This window comes from Cricetulus griseus, chromosome 4 (genome assembly GCF_003668045.3).
Source record: "Cricetulus griseus strain 17A/GY chromosome 4, alternate assembly CriGri-PICRH-1.0, whole genome shotgun sequence".
In the NCBI taxonomy this organism is placed as follows: domain Eukaryota; kingdom Metazoa; phylum Chordata; class Mammalia; order Rodentia; family Cricetidae; genus Cricetulus; species Cricetulus griseus.
The window spans coordinates 147568260-147590353 of record NC_048597.1 but is presented as its reverse complement, the minus strand read 5'-3'; the positions used below and the strand labels follow the sequence as shown (position 1 = coordinate 147590353).

General features: G+C 40.4%; 1 protein-coding gene across 2 annotated transcripts in view; it reads left to right on the top strand.

Annotated features, from left to right (window-relative positions):
• The window catches only part of Fam118b (family with sequence similarity 118 member B), a 48791-nt gene that overhangs the window by 4638 nt on the left and 22059 nt on the right, over nucleotides 1-22094 (top strand). The window contains exons 1-2 of one of the 2 annotated variants that reach the window (XM_035443563.1): nucleotides 1323-1411; nucleotides 21266-21358. In XM_035443563.1, the coding sequence (XP_035299454.1) occupies nucleotides 21273-21358 (86 nt within the window). In that variant the 5' untranslated portion in view covers nucleotides 1323-1411; nucleotides 21266-21272. Of the gene's footprint in view, nucleotides 1-1322; nucleotides 1412-21265; nucleotides 21359-22094 lie in introns of those variants that run through there. The other variant, XM_027411779.2, reaches the window with a different exon arrangement.

Genomic DNA, 22094 nt, shown 5'->3' with positions numbered 1-22094 from the left:
GTCCGACTACTTTGCACATTCAAGGTCCGTACTGAAAACCGACTATGAAGAGGAGTCTTGTCGTCAATTTCAGTTTTTCTCAACTTGGCCTCTTGTTTGTCATGTTTATGCCCCTATTAGTTAATCTTGGCTAGTTTCTACTTATAGGTCATACTTGTTCTAGTAAAGTGGCTTTCTAAAAGTGTATGCATAGCAGTAACCAATAAAGAGATGAAACTTGTTTTTTGCTGTTTATCATTGTAAGACTGTGGGCAGTCTTGGTCTGCCTATTTAGAAAAGGTAAAGGCTACCCAAAACCAAAGATAACATACAAGGAATGAATGTTTCTTTAAATAATTTTATTTTATGCTTTCTATTACAAGAGTAATAGTATTGTCATAAAAAGTACAAAAGTTAGATTAGGGGAACATTCATGGTTCTCTTTTCAACCCATATTAATGTCATGGCTTTTTTCCAGTTTATTATGTACTCTTCTTTTTTTTCAACTGTAAAAATTTAATAAGCAAATAGAAATAAAATAGGTGTAGTACATGGCTTGCCATTTTTGTCATCTCAGAACACCAGAGGCAGGAGGATTTAAGAGGTTAAAGGTCATCTTGAGCTACACAGTGTAAGCAAGGCCAACCTAAGCTACATGAGACCCTCTCTTGAAAAATCAAGCAAGCAAAAAAAAAAGTGGGAGCTGGGGAGAAAGTGCTAAACTCCCATCTGTGGATCAACCAGCTTTGACAATTAACCAACACAGGATCATTGTTCCCTTTCCCCCAGATGGCCCTGGCTCAAATCTCACACATACTACTTCTGAAACTTTGTTGTCTATTTGTAAAAGGTATGATCTTGTTTATAATATAACCATAGAACCATTATCATACCTTTTAAAAAAGAATTTGTTAATGGTTCAAACAGAAAACTTGCTCCTTTTAGAAGTCGAAGAGACCCAAGATGCATCCAAGAAGGAGCTGCGTATCTTGCATGTATTTGTTTTATTGCTGGTGGGAATCAAATTCAAGGCTTTATGCATCTTAGCAAGCACCTTAAGTCATACGCTTTTAAAGAAATAATTTATTTTTATTTTGTGCATTGGTGTTTTGCCTGCATATGTGTGTGTGTGTGTGTGTGTGTGTGTGTGTGTGTGTGTGTGTGTGTGTGTGTGTGTGAGGTGCCCTGGAATTGAAGTTACAGATAGTTGTAAGCTGCCATGTGGGTGCTGGGAATTGAACTCAGGTCCTCTGAAAGAGCAGCCAGTGCTCTTAACCACTAAGCCACCTCTCTAGCCCAAGTCATCCACTTTTAACTAGGGAAACAATGTACTTTTTCATTAGATCACAGAATGTTGATCCAGAAGAGACTTGTGGCCTGTAAGTCTTGCAAATGATAGAGTGCATGGTGACCAAGAGCCATTTGGAGACAGGTAAACTGGTTTCAGTCTGTTTGATTTTATATAATTTAACCTTTCACTTTTTTGGGCTTGGGGGGATAATTTATTTGTATATTGTGATCAGGGGCTTATGGTTAGCCATGGCTGGGCCTCATAACCACTATGTAACAGGCTGTCCTCAACTTTGAGATGGTTCCCTTGCTTTAGTTTCCTGAGTGCTAGGATTACCCATGCCCAGCTGGGTTTTGTTGTTGTTTTAGACAAGGTCTTACTGCATAGCCCAGGCTGTTCTCAAACTCAGTGACTTAGCCTCCTTAGTGGTAAGAGTACAAGTTTGAGTCATCATGCTCAGATGAGTGTTTCATGTCATTTGGTCTTTACACAAGCTAAACATGTTCCTATCCATTAAGCTCCATCTGCAGCTTACTCTAGTTAGTGTGTTTTAAACTATAAATGTTTGCTCCTTAGGGCTACTTGAGGTTTAAGTTAATGCATATTAAAGTTCTCTTAATAAAGCCTAGCACATTGCCAGTATATAAAGAATACCAGCTAGCCTCAGCACATGGTATAGGACCAGGTGCATAAATACTTGTCAGATAGTTCGCAAATGATCTAGGAGTCAAGAAATACAGAATTCAGTCTAATTTTGTCTCTTAGGTTATTTACTTCAAAGTTTTCTGCCTTAAATTTCTCACCCAGAGAAGAGGGTAGTGTAAACAACTATATGTTACTGAAATTCCCGTGCTTACTTGAAGTAAATGGATTAAAATTTAGAAAGTGAGGAGATTTGAAAATAGATTGGGAGGGCTCAGTGTTATAGAGAACTTGTTCCCAAAGTTGATCCAGGTTCAGTTCCTAGCTCTCACCCAGTGATTCATAATCATCTGAAACCCTAGTTTGAGGGTATCCAGCCCCTTCTTCTGACCTCTGCACAGCATCAGGCACTCAGGTGGTACACATAAATACATTCTGTGAAAACACTCCCACACACAAAAAGAAAATAGATTGGGGGTTGGGGACTTTGTCATTGATGAGCATTTAATCTCCATACCCTTATTCTTCATTTGTAAAATAATTAACAATACCTGCCTAAAAAGGTTATTTGATAAGCAAGCAAGATAGTATATGTACTGTCTAGCATGCAGTAGGTACTCCAATTATTAGTCTAAAATTGTATTAGACTTTTTGTGACATTGTGACCAAAGTAACCTAAAGGAGGAAAGACTTCTTTTGTCTCATAGGTCCAGAGGTGAGTCCATCATGGTGGAGGAAGCTTGGTAGAGCTCCCAAGGGCATGCCACCAGTGACAAATTCCTCTAAGTATGTCTTGCTTCTTATTTTTTTCTACCTCCCATTAATTCAGTTGTAAAATGAGTGTATCAAGGGATGGCCTCATTGATTAGGTCAGAACACTTAAGATCTAATTGTTTTTGGAAACCCCCTCACAGACACACTCAGAAATGTACTTATTTCTTGGGTCTTTGTTAAATGAATTAAGTTAATACTCAGGATTAATCATCATGTATCACTTCTCAGCCAAGACCTGGCCTGTGCTAGGTAAGCAATCCCCATGAATCTACATCCCTAGCCCAGTATTTGTACATTTTGAGAACTGTAAAGAGCTATATATTTTAAGGTACTATGTAAAGATCAAAGTAATCTTATTGGGAAATGAGCATACATCAGAAGGGTAAACATAGTTTCTAGACTATCAACAGAAAAAAATTATGGATTTTTAAAACCACTTGGTTAGACCAGATGTTAAGACCCTAATAAAATCAGTCATGTATTTTCAGCAGCATTTTCCTATTTGAGTAAGAACAATTAAAGAAGTAGATCATTGTGTGTGCTTTCATTGTTAATGACTGGCACATACTGCTAAGTTTTACCTGGTACCATTATTTTTTATTTTTTTCCTGGTACCATTCTTATATATAGTATATATGTCACTATGTGGCATATGTAACTGATTTAGAGAAAGTGATCCACTCAGATTACCAATCCCAGAATGCTGGTACCAACATTTCTGAAACTTGGTAAGAGTTACTGGGGAGCATTGGGCATGGTTGGCTCATGCCTACTATTCCTGCACTTGGGAGGTTGAGGCAAGAAGATTGCTTTGAGTTAGTTCATGGCCAGCCTGAGCTAGGTAATGAGACCATTTCAAGCAGGTAATCAATGACTGCTGGATCTCTGCTATAGAGATTGTGATTTGGTGAGTTGGAGTCCAGAAATCAGTTTATTTCCCTTCTGCTTCCCCAAGCTAACATTTTGTTTATGGATATACCAGACAGAGGTCAGGCTCTTAAATAATGTAAGTAAAGTAATGGCCAATGTTAAATATGCTACTTCACCTCTCTGCCAAATAGTGTTCCCTGTAGAGCTGTACAGTCTTTTCCTCCTGTGCTCCTCAGTGTTACACTTCAGTTTTCACCTGCCTGCTGTTAATTTTTTCCTCCAAGTGTACCAACATGCTTCTCACATACTTAGCAGGAACATTGTGAGCTCAGCTGTATCATGCCTGTCTGTCAGAGCCCTGCCCCTCCTCCTACCTTCACTGTTGTCTAGGAGTACTGCCCAGCTGCTGTCCTGGACCTGTTTTTCTCTCAACTCCTTCCTGTGTGGAACCATGTCCTTTTCTGGCTTGTGTCCTTGTTTTATTGAAGCATACATTCGAGGAATTTCCTGAGAAGTATTTGGATGACTTGATTTTGCTGCCCATTTGATGGTTCAGCAGCATATAGAAATGAAGGTTTGAAGTAATTCTCCCACAGAATGTTGACATATTGCTGTACTGTCTTCAGGAATTGGTTATTGCTCTCGTGATGGCATTTCACATCTTTTTCACATGCTCTTGTTTCCTTTTCTCCCTCCTTGAAGCTAGGAGGATGTTCTCTGTCCCTGACATTATGCAGTTTCACAGTAGTGTACAATGGGGTGGGGCTTTCTATTGCCATGTTACAGCGGGCCCGTTGATATCCTTCAGTTCTAAGGCATTTGCTCTTCTATCCTTCATTTGATTCTTTTGTCACTGTTTGCTTCCTCCCTTCCCCCTTCTGTCTCCCCTTCTCCTCTTCTTACCCCATATCTCTCTCCCCTCTCTATTGCTTCTCTCTCCCCCTTTCTCTACCCCACTCTCCCATCATCTCTGCTCCCTTCCTCCCCTCCCACCCCACACCCCTCAGCCTAAACTGGCCTTGAACTCACTAAGTAACTGAGTCTGACATCAAACTTTTCACCTCCTAAGTGCATGTGTTTGAGTCTTTTTTTTTTTTTTTTAACCACATGGATGTGATAGGCTACAGGTAGGTCTATTAAAGTTCTTTAGATTTTTCTCAGCTCTTTACATTAGCTTCATGTCCTACAAGTGATTGGAGGGCTTTCACTGGCAATTCTCTGCCTGGTTGTATCTTGCCTCGAAGATGTAATGACATGTTCCTTTTTCAGGCTGGCCTCAGAGCACCTGGTTGAGGTGCCCTCTGTCTCAAGTCAAGCCCCATCTCCCTCTTCCTTCCCTGTTTCCAGGGAGCATTTTTTTTTTACCTGGGTAACCCTCACTACTATGGGCTCTCCCGGTCATGTGGTTTGGTTTTGTTCTGTTCTGTTCACCATTGTAGAGAAGGGCCTTATGCTTAGTAAACAGTAATTTGAGAAACAAATGCACCCCTTTGTCTTGTAATTTCTTTGAAGGTCTAATGATCCTGGCTGTATTTGACTCAAGTCATTTCGAATTTCATTTTGCTTTTCTCTAAAGCTTTGATTTGGGAGGTAGAGAAATGAAATGGTTTTCTGACTAACAGTGGGTGGAGAAAATTGTGCAGTATAGACTTCATGATAATCCATATATATCTTTAGGTCTGCATTTAAAGTTTCTGTTTCCCATCTCCAAAAATTCATTGAAAGCCCTTAGCTGCTGCAGTCTTCTCCCCTGTCTCAGTCTTGGTTTTATAGTTTACAAAATCATTTTACTGATAATGCTTGAAAAGAAAGTATTAATTGCTTAAGGACCAAAGTCAGGTGAGTGGGCACAATGATATCTGTACATAGCAAAGAGAAACACAAAGTACCCACAGGATGTAGTAAAAATTCTAATCAGTATTAATAATAAAAGACGTGGAGTCAGATATTAGAGGGGGAAGCTGAAAGATCAAAGAAGCAAAGCAGCCAGCCACTAGTTCTTACCTCTGCTTCATACCGAATGGGGATCCTGTCTCCATGAGTCCTCACACTGACTGCCTCAGAGTGACTGCTTCAGACTGCCCTGAGCTCCTGTCTCCTCCCACCTTATATTCCTCTCTCAGCCCAGTCTCTACATTCTTAGTGCTGGGATTAAAGATGTGTCACTCCAAGTGCTGGGATCACCTTTGTGTGAGCTCTGTTTCTCTTTTAGACTGTATCAATTTTATGTAGCCCAGGGTGGCTTTGAACTAACAGAGATCAGTTAGAAAGATCTTGTCTTTCAAGTGCTGGGATTAAAGGTCTGTACCACCACTGCCTGGCCTCTATGGCTAACTAGTGTGGCTAGCTCTGCACTCTGATCTTCGGGCAAGTTTTATTTGTTATACCATAAATGAAATATCACCACAATAAATTTCCTTAACTGTTTTCAGAAGGTTAGCCTTTTTAACTCTAGCTGAAAACTTGAGATTAGAAGTCCCAAATTGGCCGGGGTGTTGGTGGCGCACACCTTTAATCCCAGCACTTGGGAGGCAGAGGCAGGTGGATCTCTGTGAGTTTGAGGCCAGTTTCGTCTACAAGAGCTAGTTCCAGGACAGCCTCCAAAAGCCACAGAGAAACCCTGTCATGAAAAACCAAAAAATAAAAAATTAAATTAAATTAAAAATAAATAAATAAAATAGAAGTCACAAGTTAGTGCTTTATTGTAGTGTTTCAGAATCCATAGGTCCTCAGCTACCTTCTTTCTCCTTGGGCTCCCTCTCATCCTTCAGGTGTCTCACATCCCTGAGCCAGCTGTAGCAGTCTTGGCACTACTTGGTTTTGTTCCTGTATTTGTGTAAAGCAAACCTTACATATCCTATTTAAGTTCTCTACTTCTGAGCCATACAGACCTTTTCTCCATTGTCTTATAGAAACAAGATTCTTGCTATACTGCCCAGGCTGGCCTTGAACCATCTTGCTCTGTATCTGGAATTATAGATAGGTCCCACCACTCTGTTTAAATCATATTTGTTTGTTCATTTAAAGCAAAGTCTTCTATAAAAAAAACAAAACAGAAAAAAAAAAAACTGGCCTCCACCCTTAAATACCTTACTTACAGCCAGGCAGTAGTGGTGCACTTCTTTAATTTCAGCACTTGGGAGGCAGAGGTAGGTGGATCTCTGAGTTCCAGGCCAGCCTGGTCTACAGAGTGAGTTCCAGGGCAGCCAGAGCTGTTACACTAAGAAACCCTGTCTCAAATTCCCCCACTACCACCAAAACAAAGCAAAACATTGCTTGCTTTTATCTGTATGAGTGTTTTGCCTGTACCTGTGGACATCTGTCCACTACATACATGCAGTACCAGAGGAAGCCAGAATAGGGTATCAGATCCCCTGGAACTGCAGTTATGGACAGTTATGAGCCACCATGTGTGTGTGTGTTAGGAGTCCATCTGTGTCCTCTGGAATAGTAATCAATGTTCTTTAGACCTATCTTTCCAGCCACAACCTCTGGCTTTTGATGTTCTGCCTTGGCTTCCAAGGTTAAGGTGTACACAGCCATATCCAGCACTGAATGTTTTTAAAAGTTAATTTTGCTAAGATACTGAGATCAGTGGAAGGCAGGAAAATACTGCAAAGGGGGTTGTAAGAATATGATAGTCACCTGCCTGAAAAAAAAAAAAAAATGCTAGCTGGAAGCAAAGGCACTCTATGGAAGGAAGTTTTGAATTGATATGAACATGGAGCCAAGGTTATCAAGTGCTCTGAGCACAGTAAACAGTGTCTGCTGGAGTTATCTGCACTGGGGTGACAGGGTGTTTTGTTTCCCTTTGTGCTCCTTTTTAAAAGCATTATTTTATGTGTGTAGTGTTTTGCCTGTGTATTTGTATACCATGTTTGTGCTGGGTGCCTTGCAAAATCAAAATAAAAGAAGACATCAGAGCTCCTGGAACTGGAGTTATGGATGGTTATGAAGTGCCAGGTGAATGCTGGGCACTGAACCTGGGTCTTCTACAGATCAGTAAGTAGCCAGCTCTCCAGCCCTCTTGCCTTTTCTACATACCTGTTCCATTATAAATTTATTTTTGTTCCTGCAATGTCTACACAGGATTTGTCCTCCAAGGTATGGGAGAGGTGCCAGCTACCCTCTGTGGCTGCTCCCTGCCTGGAAGTCCTCCCTTGTCTTCACTGACCTCCTAAGCTCTTTTTTTGTTAGACATAGTGTTTTTAGGTTTCTCTAGTCTGCTTTTGTCTGGTAAATTTCTTCCTCTTCGGTTATTTTCACAGGCCACAGCAGTGCTTTTGGAGCTGTTTCTCCTGAGTTAAAACTTGGTGGGCTCCGGGCCGGAGAGATGGCTCATCGGTTAAGAGCACTGACTGTTCTTTGAGAGGTCTTGAGTTCAATTCCTGGCAACCACATGGTGGCTCACAATCACCTTGAATGAGATCTGGTGCCCTCTGCTGGCCTGCAGGCAGAAGACTGTATACATAATAAATAAAATCTTTAATGGGCTCTATGAAGATAATAATCTGTTGATTTTGTTTGTTTGTTTATTATGTATACAGTGTTCTGCCTGCATGTAAGCCTCCATGCCAGAAGAGGGCACAAGGTCTCATTATAGGTAGTTGTGAGCCACCATGTGGTTGCTGGGAATTGAACTCTGGACCTCTGGAAGAGCAGCCAGTACTCTTAACCTCTGAGCCATCTCTCCAGCCCAATCTCTTGATTTTTTTTTTTGTGGTGCTTTCATGTTCTCTTTTCTTGTCTAAACAATGCTTTTACTCTCAGCTTACTTAGATATCACACAAAATACTGTGGGTTGTTTTTAAGGTTTTGAGTTGTTTTGTTTTGTGTTTTTGTTTTTTTTTGTTTTTTGTTTTTTTTTGTTGTTGTTGTTTTTTTTTTTTCGAGACAGGAGTTTCTCTGTATAACAGTTCTGGGTGTCCTGGAACTCACTTTGTAGACCAAACTGGCCTCAAACTCACAGAGACCACCTGCCTCTGCCTCCTGAGTGCTGGGATTAAAGGCACTCCCTACCATTGCCCAGCTATGGTTGATTTTATTAGTACACAAAGTCCTGCAGAGATTATCAAGGTAGTTGAAGATTGCATGTTTAGTCACATCTTGGGTTACCTTTGGTTCATCATTTTTTTGTTAAGGGATTGTTAAAATGGGTTTCACAAAATCAATACATGCTTAGGTTACCTTTGGTTCATCATTCTTTTGTTCTTTTTGCTTTGTTTTTGGTTTTGGTTTTTTTCAAGACCGGGTTTCTCTGTGGCTTTGGAGGCTGTCCTGGAACTAGCTCTTGTAGACCAGGCTGGTCTTGAACTCACAGAGATTGGCCTGCTTCTGCCTCCTGAGTGCTGGGACTAAAGGTGTGTGCCACCACCACCCAGCCATTCTTTTTTGTTCTTAAGGGATTGTTAAAATGAGTTTTACAAAATCAATACGTGCTTAGGTTGGCATTTCAAACCGTAAGGAAGTAGTAGTTGACCATAATTTTAACATGTAGAGATTATCTGTCAGAGGTCTGTGGCACACAATAATTGTTAAGCAGTTTTGACTTTAGTTGAAATACTGTCTGTCTCAAAGAACACATGTGTTTGAGTGTAGTTTCATTGAACTTGAAAGTTGTGTTTCCTGGATCTAAAGCACAGTAGAGACATGAGCCAGAAATCTCCCACAGTTAGTTAGTACTTTAGACCATAAGAATACTGTAGTGAGGAGGGAAAGAAATGTGTGAAGTTGGAGGGGGAGTGATTGCTCTTTCACTAGGGGGATGGAAGAGAAATTAGGAAAAGATGAGAATGCAATCAAGTGTTGATGCTTCAGGAGGTAAAGAAAAAGAAACAGCAACACAGTCTTATTCAATTTTGCCTTTAGGATTTCATTTTCTATAAAGGGTTCAATGAGCACAAACATTCCTCATCAGAGAGAGAGAGAGAAAGAGAGAGAGAGAGAGAGAGAGAGAGAGAGAGAGAGAGAGAGAGAGAGAGAATATGTGTGTGTATTCAACCTGCATGACCATGTTACAAGTATTGACTACAATTTTCTGTCCCCAAAGGCTAGACTTTCCAAGGGAATAGCCTATGTCTCATTCATCAGGTGGAATAATATCACATGTCATCGTGTCATAACAAGGTTGACTGTGCCAAGACATTATTGTGCTGTATCTTAAAAAAGTTGACTCTGCAACCAGTGTCCCATGACAACTGCATAATAGTCAGGTGACTTTTAGCAAGCTGCTTAATCAGTTTCATTATATAGGGTATTTGTGATACATAGTGATAACAGAATCTTCCTCAGAGGAGAATGGTATTGAGCAAAGTATAAATGCTATGTAGTGTTTGAGGGAGGTAAGCTGACTGCAGTATTGGTAACCATAACACTATGTATTCCTGACATTTAGTATATATTTGCACATGAAAATTCAACCACTTGTGACTAATAAAATTGTTTTGGATTCTGCAGGCATATGGAGAATATAATCAGAGGCAACTACAAACTAGAAATAGGCTGAGTTAAGTCCATGTAGCTCTGTTTCATCAAATGCATTGGTAGCTTTCAACAAAGGTCTTATATGACCTTATTTCTTTTTAGATAGTTGGGAAAGAGAAAACTGAAAGCTAAAGAAGGCCTAAACTGGTGATTGGTAGCATCGGTCACAGGAAGTATTTGGTTAGCATGAAAGAAAATACTGTAACTTTACCTATTCATCTTAGGTTTTAACATTAGTCTTATCAATTTATCTTCTAGACTTTAACTCAAAGTAGGTACATAATCATTGAATTGGCAAATGTTTGAACATTTACTTTGTTGTGTAAAACACTGTGTAATAGAAACTGGCCTAGGAATAGCATGATAGAACTTCTCCTTATCCTGAAAGAACAGTTATTCTTGTGTGAGAGGCCAATAATTGCAAGTGTTAAAAGATACAAATAAAGGGTCAGAGTATAGCAGAGGCACTTAGAGGAGAAGGGTGGACAGGCAGCCTACTGGTAGCATTGAAACAAGAGGGGCTTAGAAAAAAGAGAGGGAGCTGGATGAAGAGCTGATGGTGGGTGGAGCTAGGGCTTTATAATCATGATAAGGAATTTAATTTTATTAATTGCAGATGAGAAGTCATAGAATGCTTTTATTTAACCCAATTTGTTCTGAGATAAGAAGCACTGGTTTCTTGTCCCCAAATACCAATACCCCTGAGTCTTTTGACAGAAAGAGTTCTACTATTAAGAATCTACCCTTGGGCCTGGAGAGATGGCTCAGAAGTTAAGAGCACTGGCTGCACTTCCAGAGCAAAGTATAAATGCTATGTAGTGTTTGAGGGAGTTGTAGGTCCTGAGTTCAATTCCCAGCAACCACATGGTGACTTACAACTATCTATGATGAGATCTGGTGCCCTCTTCTGGTGTGCAGGTGTACATGCAGGCAGAACACTATACATAATAAAGATACCTAAAAAAAACAAATCCACCCTTGGGCACACTAGGCACATTCTCTACCACCAAATCACAATCCCATTCTGGAATGGTGATGACTCAGAGGACAGAGTGTTTGCTGTGCAAGCATGAGGACCAGTGTTAAGATCCCTCAGAGCCCATGTAAGTCAGATGCGGTAGGGAACCTCAGATCATGAAGCATGATTTGAATAAAATCATGTGCATATATTCTGAGTACAGATAGACATCAAGGCTAGCGTGCACAAGCCTATTTGAAGAATTCTGTAGCGGCTGCAGGGAGGGAATGAACGTGTCAGCTTCTAGAAATGAGTTTCTCCCGAGCTTCAAAGAGTTGAGAAGCCAAAGTAAATCAGTCATTAGGTGTGGAAGTTCCATTCTACAAATGTTCTACAGATGTAATCTTTAAATACCTACACTCATGTCTTAACTTGAAATCTTAAAAAAGGAGTGCAGAGTTTAAGGGCAGCTGAACAAACAGGTATCTGTGTAAGTAAAGCAGTGGGTTTGGATTACATGCTTATGGACCCAGCATTTAAAAAAACAAACAAAACCCCCCCCAAACTAAAGATTTTGCCATTCCAGAACGGGATTGTGATTTGGTGGTAGAGTATGTGCCTAGTGTGCCCAAGGTTCTGTTTTCATCTCCCATAATTCAGGGGGGGTGTCGATTTGATCTTTTCCACTTACAGATTGCCAGGTTACAAGCCAAAAGTCTGTTTGATGACAAAGACAGTAAGGACACTTGTTGCTAAAACAGACAGTGAGAGGTTTAAGATTGGGTTTAGTTAAGAGGAAAACTGCCTTTTATTTGTTTTTTGTTTTCTGAGGCAGGGTTTTTCTATGTAGCTCTGACTGTCCTGGAACTCACTCTATAGACCAGGCTGGCCTCGAACTCAGCCTTTGTCTTGTTGGTATTAAAAGCCTGCTCCACTGTGCCCAGCATGGGAAAACTGCCTTTTAAGAGCAGGTTTTGGTAGTCCAGTATTTAACATGCACAGGACCCTGAGTTTACTCCCCAGGTCTGCAAATGAATGCCTGTAATTCCAATCTTTGGGAGGTAGAGGCAGGAGGATCATGAGTTCAGGGTCATCCTCATCCACATATGTGAGATCTTGTCCATAGCTCTATCATTTCAACTGCTCTAGAGGCTACATCATGAGGATCACAAGTTCAAGACTTGTGTGGGCTATAAAATGAGTTCAAGGCTAGTCTGGAATACTTAGTGAGACTCCTTCAAATAGAAAGTGAAAAGGGGTTACTAGAGAGATGTGTCAGTGGTTAAGAGCACATAGTGTTCTTCCAGAGGATCCAAGTTTGGTTCCTAGCACCCATACCAGGCTCATGACCACCTATAACTCCAGCTCCAGGGAATCCAATGCCTCTTGGCTCCACAATTGTCTTTACTCTTGTATGTGTATATACATGTACACAGACACATGCAATCAAAAGTTTTTAAAAGATGCCTGGGCATATAGCTCATTGGTAGAGCATTAACCTAATATGTATAATTAGGCTTTATCATGTTCCCTGTTCTTTCTAGCTCAGTTGAACCAAATCTTTTAAATGTTTTTACCTGGTGATAAATATTTTCTATTTCCTACAGTGAAATTTTCTATGTGTATCTTATGTCTTGAATTGGTCATACTGTTGTCATTGGCCATAGTAGACTATTGGCAGAGTTGTTTGTATCAAGTTGGTTCTGTGCATTGGAGTGTCTTTATAAAGACATGCTCTTTATAAAGAACTATGTCCTCTAGTCTGTTCAGAGTGATCCTGGGGCAGTTCTAGCCATCATGCCCCAAAGCTCATCTTTTCTTAATGTTCTGAGTTTTGTGTCATGACTAGAGTAGCTTTTTGTACTTTGTAAAACTTCTTTCTCAATTTATCACTGTTTTCTATTAGAATCCTGTTCTACAAATTGTCATTCATTGTTTCTAGGGTAGTTTGCTAGGAGGTTGGAGCTGAAATAAAATTACTAGAGAGTGTTCAGAAACATGGGTCTGAGGCAGAACATTATACTTTCTGCTAATAGCAACAACAAAAAATAAAAGGAAAGTGGTACATGTTCATATAACTACAAATTAGAAGGATTCTTAAAAGTCAACATACCTTTTCTCTCCATCCAGAACAAATGGTTATAGATATCACCTCCCACTCTAATAGTTCTCCCATCATAATTTCTTGGAGATAGGGTATCTCTACAAAGCCCAGGCTGGCCGCCATCTCCAGATCCTCTTGCTACCTTCGGAATGCTGGGGCTACAGGTATGTTCCTCCATGCCTGACTACTTTCTTTCCTTAAAAGGACATGTAACGGCCTCTTTAGCCTCCAGTTCTATTTCCTTTTGAAGTAGAGAATTCAAGAGCCTAGCACGTAGTAGACATTTAAAGCTGCTAAAAGAAAACAAAAAATTGTACTCAAAGCTTATTAGTAAGACCCTTTTTGTATTCTGGAAATTAGTTTTTATACAGAGAAAACCTATAAATTTCTTACTTTTTACTTATCTGCTATATCATGTTTAATATATGTATGAACTCAAATGTAAGTAATGTTGCAATGAGTAAATTGGACTTGGTTGTATATATGCTTATGTGCATCCCAGGGGACTCCCCCCCCCATGTGTATGCATGTTCAGATGCACACGCACATTTGCCATATATATAGGAATGCCAGAAGTCAACCTCAGATATTTTTCCTCAGGAACCATCCACCTTGTTTGTTGAGACAGGATTGCTCATTGGCCTTCCTCAGTTGGCTGAGTAAGCTAGGTTTAAGCTAGCTGAAACTGGCTAGCAAGCCCCAGTTTCAACTGTTTCTGCCTCCCAGTACTAGGGTTACAAGTGTATGCTACCACTTCTGGCTGCTGCTTTCCATCTCTCCAGCTCTAGAATTTCAAATGTGTGCCACTGTAGCTGCTTTTTAAAATTGTAGGTTCTGGAGGATTGAACTAAGGTCCTTGTACTTGCAAGGCAAGCACTTTTATCAACTGAACTGTCAATTTGACTTTACAATTAAAAATAATTGATAAAAGCCAGGCATTGGTGGCACACGCCTTTAATCCCAGCACTCAGGAGGCAGAGGCAGGCAGATCTCTGTGAGTTCGAGGCTAACCTGGTCTCTAGATCAAGGGCCAGGATAGGCTCCAAAGCTACACAGAGAAACCCTGTTTCGAAAAACAAAACATAATAATAATAATAATAATAATAATAATAATAATTGATAAAGGGGGTAGAAAGATGCCTTAGTGGTTAAGAGCACTGTCTACTGGTATAGAGAGGACCTGGGTTCAATTCCCAGCATTCATGTGGCAGCTCACAACTATCTATAACTCCAGTCCCAAGAGATCTGACAGCCTCTGGCTTCTGAAAGCAAGCACATACATACTTGTAGGCAAAACACCCATACACATAAACTGTAACTGATAAAAAGAACATCCAAGGTCATGAGCCTAAAATATCAATATGATTTATTTGGGGCTTGAGTGAAATGACTTAATGGAATTTGGGGTCTTTCAGAACCCTTGCAACTAATGAGACTCTTTTCACATTGGATGTGAATGAGTGCTTGTAAAAGAATAAGTGACATCAAGCTAGCACGTTACCAGTGGCAAGTTTTCAGGAAATGAGTTTGATGTAGAGATTATCTGACAAAAGTCAGGTTTCTGGCAGGCTGCTGAAGAATGATGGTCGGAGCTAAGTTAACCATGGGGAGAGGAAACATTTCAAGCCCCCGGGCTCAGAGAGCAAAATCCTGCTCACTGGACATCATTCCTGTCTCTGTTTGAGTCTTAGGAGGACACAGCAAGCTTGCTTTTGTACACTGATAGGAAAAGCTGTACTGCACATAGTGGACTGAATTTATCAACTATTCAGACAAATATTTTATTGAATGTGTTCCATTCAACATGCTGTGGAATGTTCCTTTGTGGTACCTTACTTATACTGGGTATCTTTTCCTTCCTCTCTTCCCTGACAGCTGCCAAAACACAGATGTGTTGGAATTAGTCCAATAGCCACAATTAGAGGGGCTTGGGTTTTTCTCAAGATATAGGATGACTATCATTTCCTTAAAAAAAAAAAAAAAAGTTAACCCTTTTGCTGCAGAAGAAAGTGTTCTTTATTTCAGTTATTGTTTCATTTTTCATAAACAAAAATGGAGAAGCTTGCTGCAAGAAATGTGCCAGTCTTTTATATTGGTTACTTGTAAATCCTTTGCTTTCTGGCAAAACCCCCCAAAATATTGGACTTTCCCTCCACTTGATTTATTCCTTCTGCCCATCTATCACATGGTGTTATTCCAAGTTTTTTGTAGTGTGGGGCTTGGCTGAATTGAGTACTGCACATGTGCTGGAAGCCTGTCAGAATGAGAAAGCAGCTAGGAGACCCAACTGAATGCTGAGTGCAGAGAAGAACCAGGGTTTGCCCTTTGTGCTGCCTCCACGATGCTGGGAAAGCAAGAGCTGCTGGGATTCTGATGGTTCCGGATCCTGGGTCCTTTATTAAATGCCATCCTAGCTATCATCCAGTTAACTAGTCCCCATTCTTTCCACTCTCTTTTCCCCATTTTTTTCAGAGTTTTTCTTAGAAGGTTATCTTGAATTTCCCCACCCCCAGCTCTGTTTCTGCCGAGATCACAGGTTGCAATTATAAATGCTCTGTCTTCTGATTTTTAATAGAGGGTCTCATATGGTACAGGTTGGCCTTGAACTCACTATGTAGCTGAATCTGGCATTGAACCATGATGTTCTCTCTCATTTGAAGATTTTGGCTTGAAAGTTTTGTTAATGACATCACTATCAACTTTTTCAGTGTTCACTAAGCATCTGACTTGATTTTGATTTACTCAGTAGCCTTGAAGGATTTCTCAGTGGCTTAGCTGTCATTGGAGTAATGAGAATACTGCCACAGGTAATGCCTCTGTTTGCTTGTGGCAGAAAAGTGTTCCCATGTCAACTATACATAGGTCCTGTATTCTTCATGGCTTCGGGGATTGACCTGACTAGAGTAGCAAGGAATTGAGAAAAGACAGACATACAGAAAGAAAAGCTGGGATTGGATGTTCTAGGCTCTCTAATGGAGAGACCAAAGCCAGCTTCTCACCCCACATTTGGTCTGTTTACTATTATATAGCTAACTGTAGGAGAGAAGTCTTCAGGCCATAAATATCTACACATGCTATTAACATCCACACTTAGACCAGAGGAAGGCTTTGCCATCGACCCTTACCTGGGGAAGGTTTTTCTACTCCCTGACAAGCCCTTGGCATGGCTGTACCCATGTCAACACACATTTACTCATGTCTTTGCTCATGCCTTACACATAGCAAGCTCTGCTGAACCAAAAGCTAAAATAGTAATCATGGAGAAATTGATGTGTGAACTAACTGATACATGCTAGGAATTCTGTACCAGTTTTCCATACTTAGCTTTGAGGCTTTTTAGCAGCACTGCATACTGTTTAGAATAAATGCAAAAGGGACCCCCCCCCAAAAAAAAACCCAATAAAAATCGTATGCACTGGGATATACACTTGGGAGATATCTCATAAGACGTCCCTTGACCCTTGACGGGGGGGGGGGGGCAAAATATTAGTCTGTTCAAAAACAAGATGAGTGGATGACCAGCTGTGATAAGGGCATACAGAATTAGTTTTCATTCAGCTTCTCAGTAATAGAACCTAGAACATTCCCAGATAGAGCCTGTTATGCATGTTTAATTTTCTTAAACTACAGCAGCTGAAATGAGCTTGCCGAAAGGTTGTGTAAAGAAAAGCATCAGAAATTAACCAGTGGTCAGGATGAGAAGACAGCAAAGCAGATGCTGCCTTTTCCCAGAAAAATGGCAGAACTAGAGTTTGGCTGGTGATCATCAGCAGTGAAAGGTGAATAGCAAATAGTTCTTTGAGCTTCCAAACTGAAAAGGCTGCAAGAGTACATGCCTCCACCATGACTACTTGTGACATGTCCATTGAACTCTACACACAGTTTTTTCAAGTGAATCTGCTTGCTATAATTTTTAGCACTTAAAAAACAGTTTTGGACTTCAAAAAATATTTTAAGGCTAAAGAACTGGTAGTTGGAGAACATTTTCGTTAGCAGTGTTGCTGAGGACATGGCATTGCAAGGAAGAGCAGAGTTGCTTGGTTTGGATTTTGGGAATACTAGGTACCAACAACCTTTTTGTGTTATAGTTTTATCATCCATAAAGTAGGTTAATAATGCAGGTCGAAACTCCTTTAAATGACAGGTTTAAGACCAGAAATATTTCAAGTTTGGGGTTTTTTATTTTTTAATATTTGGGTTCACAAGTCTAAAATACAGTATTAATTTATTCTTTAAATACACATAGCCTGATGGTGTTGTGTACAGTTTTTTAGTGTACCTGCATTTTTACTATATAACATGATGTTAGTGGGTCACATGTTTTATATGATTTTTCAGATCAGAGATATTACCTAATAATAAGGTTGAGGGAATTCAATGAGCTAATGTTTATAAATTTTACATGGCCTGTGATAAGTACTGTTATTTTTTTTTAATTTGTTTTTGTTCTTGTTTTGTTTTTCCAAGATAGGGCAAGATAGGGTTTCTCTGTGCAGTCTTGACTGCCCTGTAGACTCTTTCTGTAGACCAGGTTGGCCTCAGACTTAGAGATCTGCCTGCCTCTGCCTCCTGAGTGCTATGCCACCACTGCCAAGCAATTTTTAATTTTTCTTTTTGTTTTAGGCTTTTTGAGATAGGGTTTTTCTGTGTAGATCTGACTGTCCTGGAACTCACTCTGTAGACAAGGCTAGCTTCAAACTTAGAGATTTGCCTTCTTCTACCTCCATAGTGCTGGTTCTAAAGGTGTATGCCACAACTGCCTGTCTTTTAATTTTTTAAAAAATTTTAAACAACACTGGGTTAGTATTTGAATTAAGCACTAAATTCTGAATAATCCAAGGTTCAAAACTTACATTAAGTTCAATTTATTTTGTGTTTCTCAGTGCTCTTTATTGTTGTTTTGGCAGGGGGAGTTGAAGACAGTGTTTATCTATGTAGCTCTTTCTTCGAACTTGCTTTGTAGACTAGGCTGCCTGGTCTTGGAGATCTGCCTGACACTGCCTCCCAAGTGCTGGGATTGAAAGCATGTTCCATCATGCCCAGCTGCGTTTAATTTCTTTAAGTGATAGGTTTACAGAACTGTGTTTATGGGTTTACAGAACTGTGTTTATGGGTGGGAGGGCAGGGGGGGAGACATAAATATGTTTGCCTTCCTTAGTGTTACATTTTTAAAATTTTAATTAGAAAGAAGATTATTTTACATATTAATCCCAGGTCCCTCTCCCTCCCTTCCTCCCCACTTCCCCTGCCCCCCCAACTAATACCCTACCTATCCCATACCCTATCTGCTCTCCAGGGAGGGTGAGGCCTTCCATAGGGGGTCTTCAAAGTCTGTCATATCCTTTGGGATAGGGACTAGGCCAACCCCCTTGTGTCTAGGCTCAGGGAGTATCCCTCCATGTGGGATACTCCTATGCTATGCTAGGGATAAGTACTGATCCACTACAAGGGGCCCCATAGATTTCCAAGGTCTTCTCACTGACACCCACATTCAGGGGTCTGGATCAGTCCCATGCTGGTTTCCCAGCCATCAGTCTGGGGACCCTTAGTGTTACTTTTAATCATATCCCCAAACTGAGAGATTTTGCTACGTGTGAAAGAAGTAACCACTTTTTTTAAAATCACTGTTTCGCCATAAAGCATAAATATTAGATAGAAAATAACTTTTATAATATAAGTAGAACTTGATGAAAATATTTCAGTAATGGTCAAATCCTGACTGTCAGCAAATAGAACACTTTTTAGACTCTAAGAAATGAAACACGCACTTAAGAGAAGGAAGACTGACGGTGTATTGTTTGATGTCGGTCATAGATGCCACAGGAGAGAAGGAAGCTCACCAAAATGCTAAGCCTTCCATTTTCAGAAGGGTTCAGCCTTCTTGGAAAAGACTGACATCCAGCTAGCTCACTCCAGTTACTTTATTCAAACATATACAAGGTTAATAGGGGTTGGGAAAGGTTCCAACTACCAAAGTCATCTTGCTCTTGCTGTCTGTGAGAGCAACAACCCACACAAATCTCAGTCCCTTTTGATTGTGGCAGCCATAATCAAAAGTAAGAACTCCAGGTCTGCCAGAAGTGTCAGGGTCAGTGCAGCTGCAAGCTCCCTCATAGCACCAAATGCAGACTCTCTAGAAAGACAACATTTCTTCAAGGTTTAAACAGTCTCAAAACAATTTCTCAGCCTCTACTGAAACCCAAACATAGAAAGGCTTTGCTAAAACATTTCTCTCAAAGCCAGACATAAAAACTTCACATATCACTACAGTGCTGTACCTACTGTGTGCCCAACATTCACAAAGTGCTTGGGGTCTAGAAAAGTTAAGTTTGACCTGACTTAGCTGTTTCCTACTTGAAATACTGAAAAAAGCCCCCAGAGATTCTGTTTTTAGAAAACATGTACTTTTGTTTACAACTGACTTTATTTTTAAGAATGTACAGTGTCCTTTTAACTGTCACACCAGATGATTAAGTTAAGGCAAGATTTTCAGATTTGGTGATTGACCTGTGTTCCCAGGGCCTTGCTTTCTTGTGATCAGAATCAAAGATTTTATCAGTAAGATGATCTGTGGCTTAACTTTTGTGACTTTTATGACCCCTAGTTCCCTGATAACTTTAATATCAAAGAAAAGGTCATTGTGTGAAATGGAATATGGGTAAAGAATTGTGCCTTCTGTTTGCCAAGAGAAAACTCTACGCATGGCTTTAATAAATAATGAGCTTTGTAATGGTAAAGTTGCAATAGTAACAGTGGGACATAACATATCCAGAACTCCATCTCTGTTACCTTCCACATTGTCAGTGTTAAAATATTACTCCTGAGCCAGTGAGATGGCTCAGCAGGTAAAGGTGCTTGCTGCCAAGCCTGACAATCTGAGTTTGATCCCTGGAACGCACACGGTAGAAGAAGAGACTGAAAGACCCCTGGAGGCCCAGGCCCCCAGGATCTCAGCCCAGGACCTCTGCCAACCCAATCACCAGGCGGAGGCAAAAACTTGATGCAAACAGCAAGAGGTTTTATTGCAGTTGTTTAACTAGATAACCCCATGTTAGCTTGGGCCTTTCATCCATCCACCATGGCGAATGGCTAGGAAAGACCCAGAGAAACCAAGTCATAGAAATCTTATAGGGCAGTGTAAGGGGGGTGTCTAGGGGTACGCATAGGCTCAGGGTTGGTGTGCCTCCAGGCTTGCCCTGTGTTGATTGGTCAACTGGTTTTTATGGCCCATAGGCCCTCCCAGGGCGATTGCTTTGCTCTGCGCATCATTGCTGTGCACTTGTCCATAAAGCACACCCAGAGCCGTAAAGCATAGCACCACCAGCTAACATCTGATTGGTTCCTTGCCACGAGGCAGGCATCTGACCTCCTAGTGACCAAGGCAAAGTCAGGCAAGCACATGCTAGGCTGTTATGGCTGCCGAAATGGGGAGCTGGTCCCTTCAAGACCAGACCCAGAAAATTATCCTCTGACCTCCACACACATGCTGAGACAAGTACACAACAACAACAAAACAAATAAACAAACAAAAAAGCATACCTTCAGTCCCAGCACTCTAGAGGTAGAGGCTAGTGGATTTCTGTGTATTTGAAGCCAGCCTGGTCAACAAGTTCTGGGACAGCCAGAGCTGTTACACAGAGGAAACCCTATCTCAAAAAACAAAACAAAAGTTGCTAATATCAGTCTTTAAATATCACCATTATAAAAATTTCTAACAGTGAACAAATGGTATTGCTTGTTGAATTGCCAAGTATAAGTGGATAATTAAACACTATTAGCATATGGATCTGTGGGTTGTTTGAAGTCCTCAGTGATTCCCAAGCCCTCTTATGTAAGTTCCATGGAGTGATTGCCACTGACTCTCATGAGTTGACATGGCTGGATTTTGGTGGGAGATGGGGGCAAGGGATTCTCAGGAACAGAAGCAGTACGGAAGTATGGAGCACTGATACAGTGAGTGTTGTATTTTCAAGACTATTTCCCTTAGACTGGTTTCATTGCTTAAGGTTGGTATGCTCGTTAATTAATGGATTTCTGTTAAGCAGAGGACACCCCACAATACCTTAATGGGTATATGGCTTGTGAAAATGCTTGATGTATGTGCTGTTATAAATGGTGTACTTTACAGATCTAATCATGGTACATGATGTTTAATCTGTTTTAGAAACTGGATGGCTTCTACAGGGAGCCAGGCCTCTGATATAGACAAGATTTTTGGATTCTTCAATGATGGCGAACCCCCCACCAAAAAGCCCAGGTAAACAAGAGAAAGGGAATCAGAGGAACAGAAAATCACCATTAGTGGGAGGTACCTACCCTGAATTATAGGTGTTTTCACTAATTAATATGGCTTTCATTTAAAAGATTTAATTATTTTTACTTTGGATTTAATTTTTATTAAGGTAATATATGTACATACTTTTAAGATTTGCTACTTTAAAGCTCATAATATCCTATTCATCAGAGATAATAATTTTCTATTTTTCTAATCTTTACATCTGTTTGGTTTTGTTTTTGATTGTGAACAAAGTCTTGATACATAGCCCAGGCTGGTCTAGAACTCTTTTTTCAGCCTCCCAGATGCTGAGATTGCAGGCATGTACCTGACATCAAACATTTTAAATGCTATGTTGTGCTACATGTTCTCTCTAGTAATAAAATATAAGGACTCTGTTTGCTTTCCTGGTTCCTCTCTGTGTGTTGCTGCCCCACAGGCTTCACCCTTAATCTTCCCATATATTTATCTCTGTATTTGATTAACCAGTTCTCTATATTTACATTATTATGTCTTTATATTAATAAGCTGGGTAGGATGCTTTTAATTCCAGCACTCAGGAGACAGAAACAGAGGCAGGCAGATCTCTGTGAATTCAAGGCCAGCCTGGTCTACACAACAAGTTCTAGGACAACCAGAGCTGCATAGTGAGGCCCTGTCTCAAAAACTAAACAAACCATAAATAGTATTAATAGCTAAGCCTAAAGTGTTATGACTG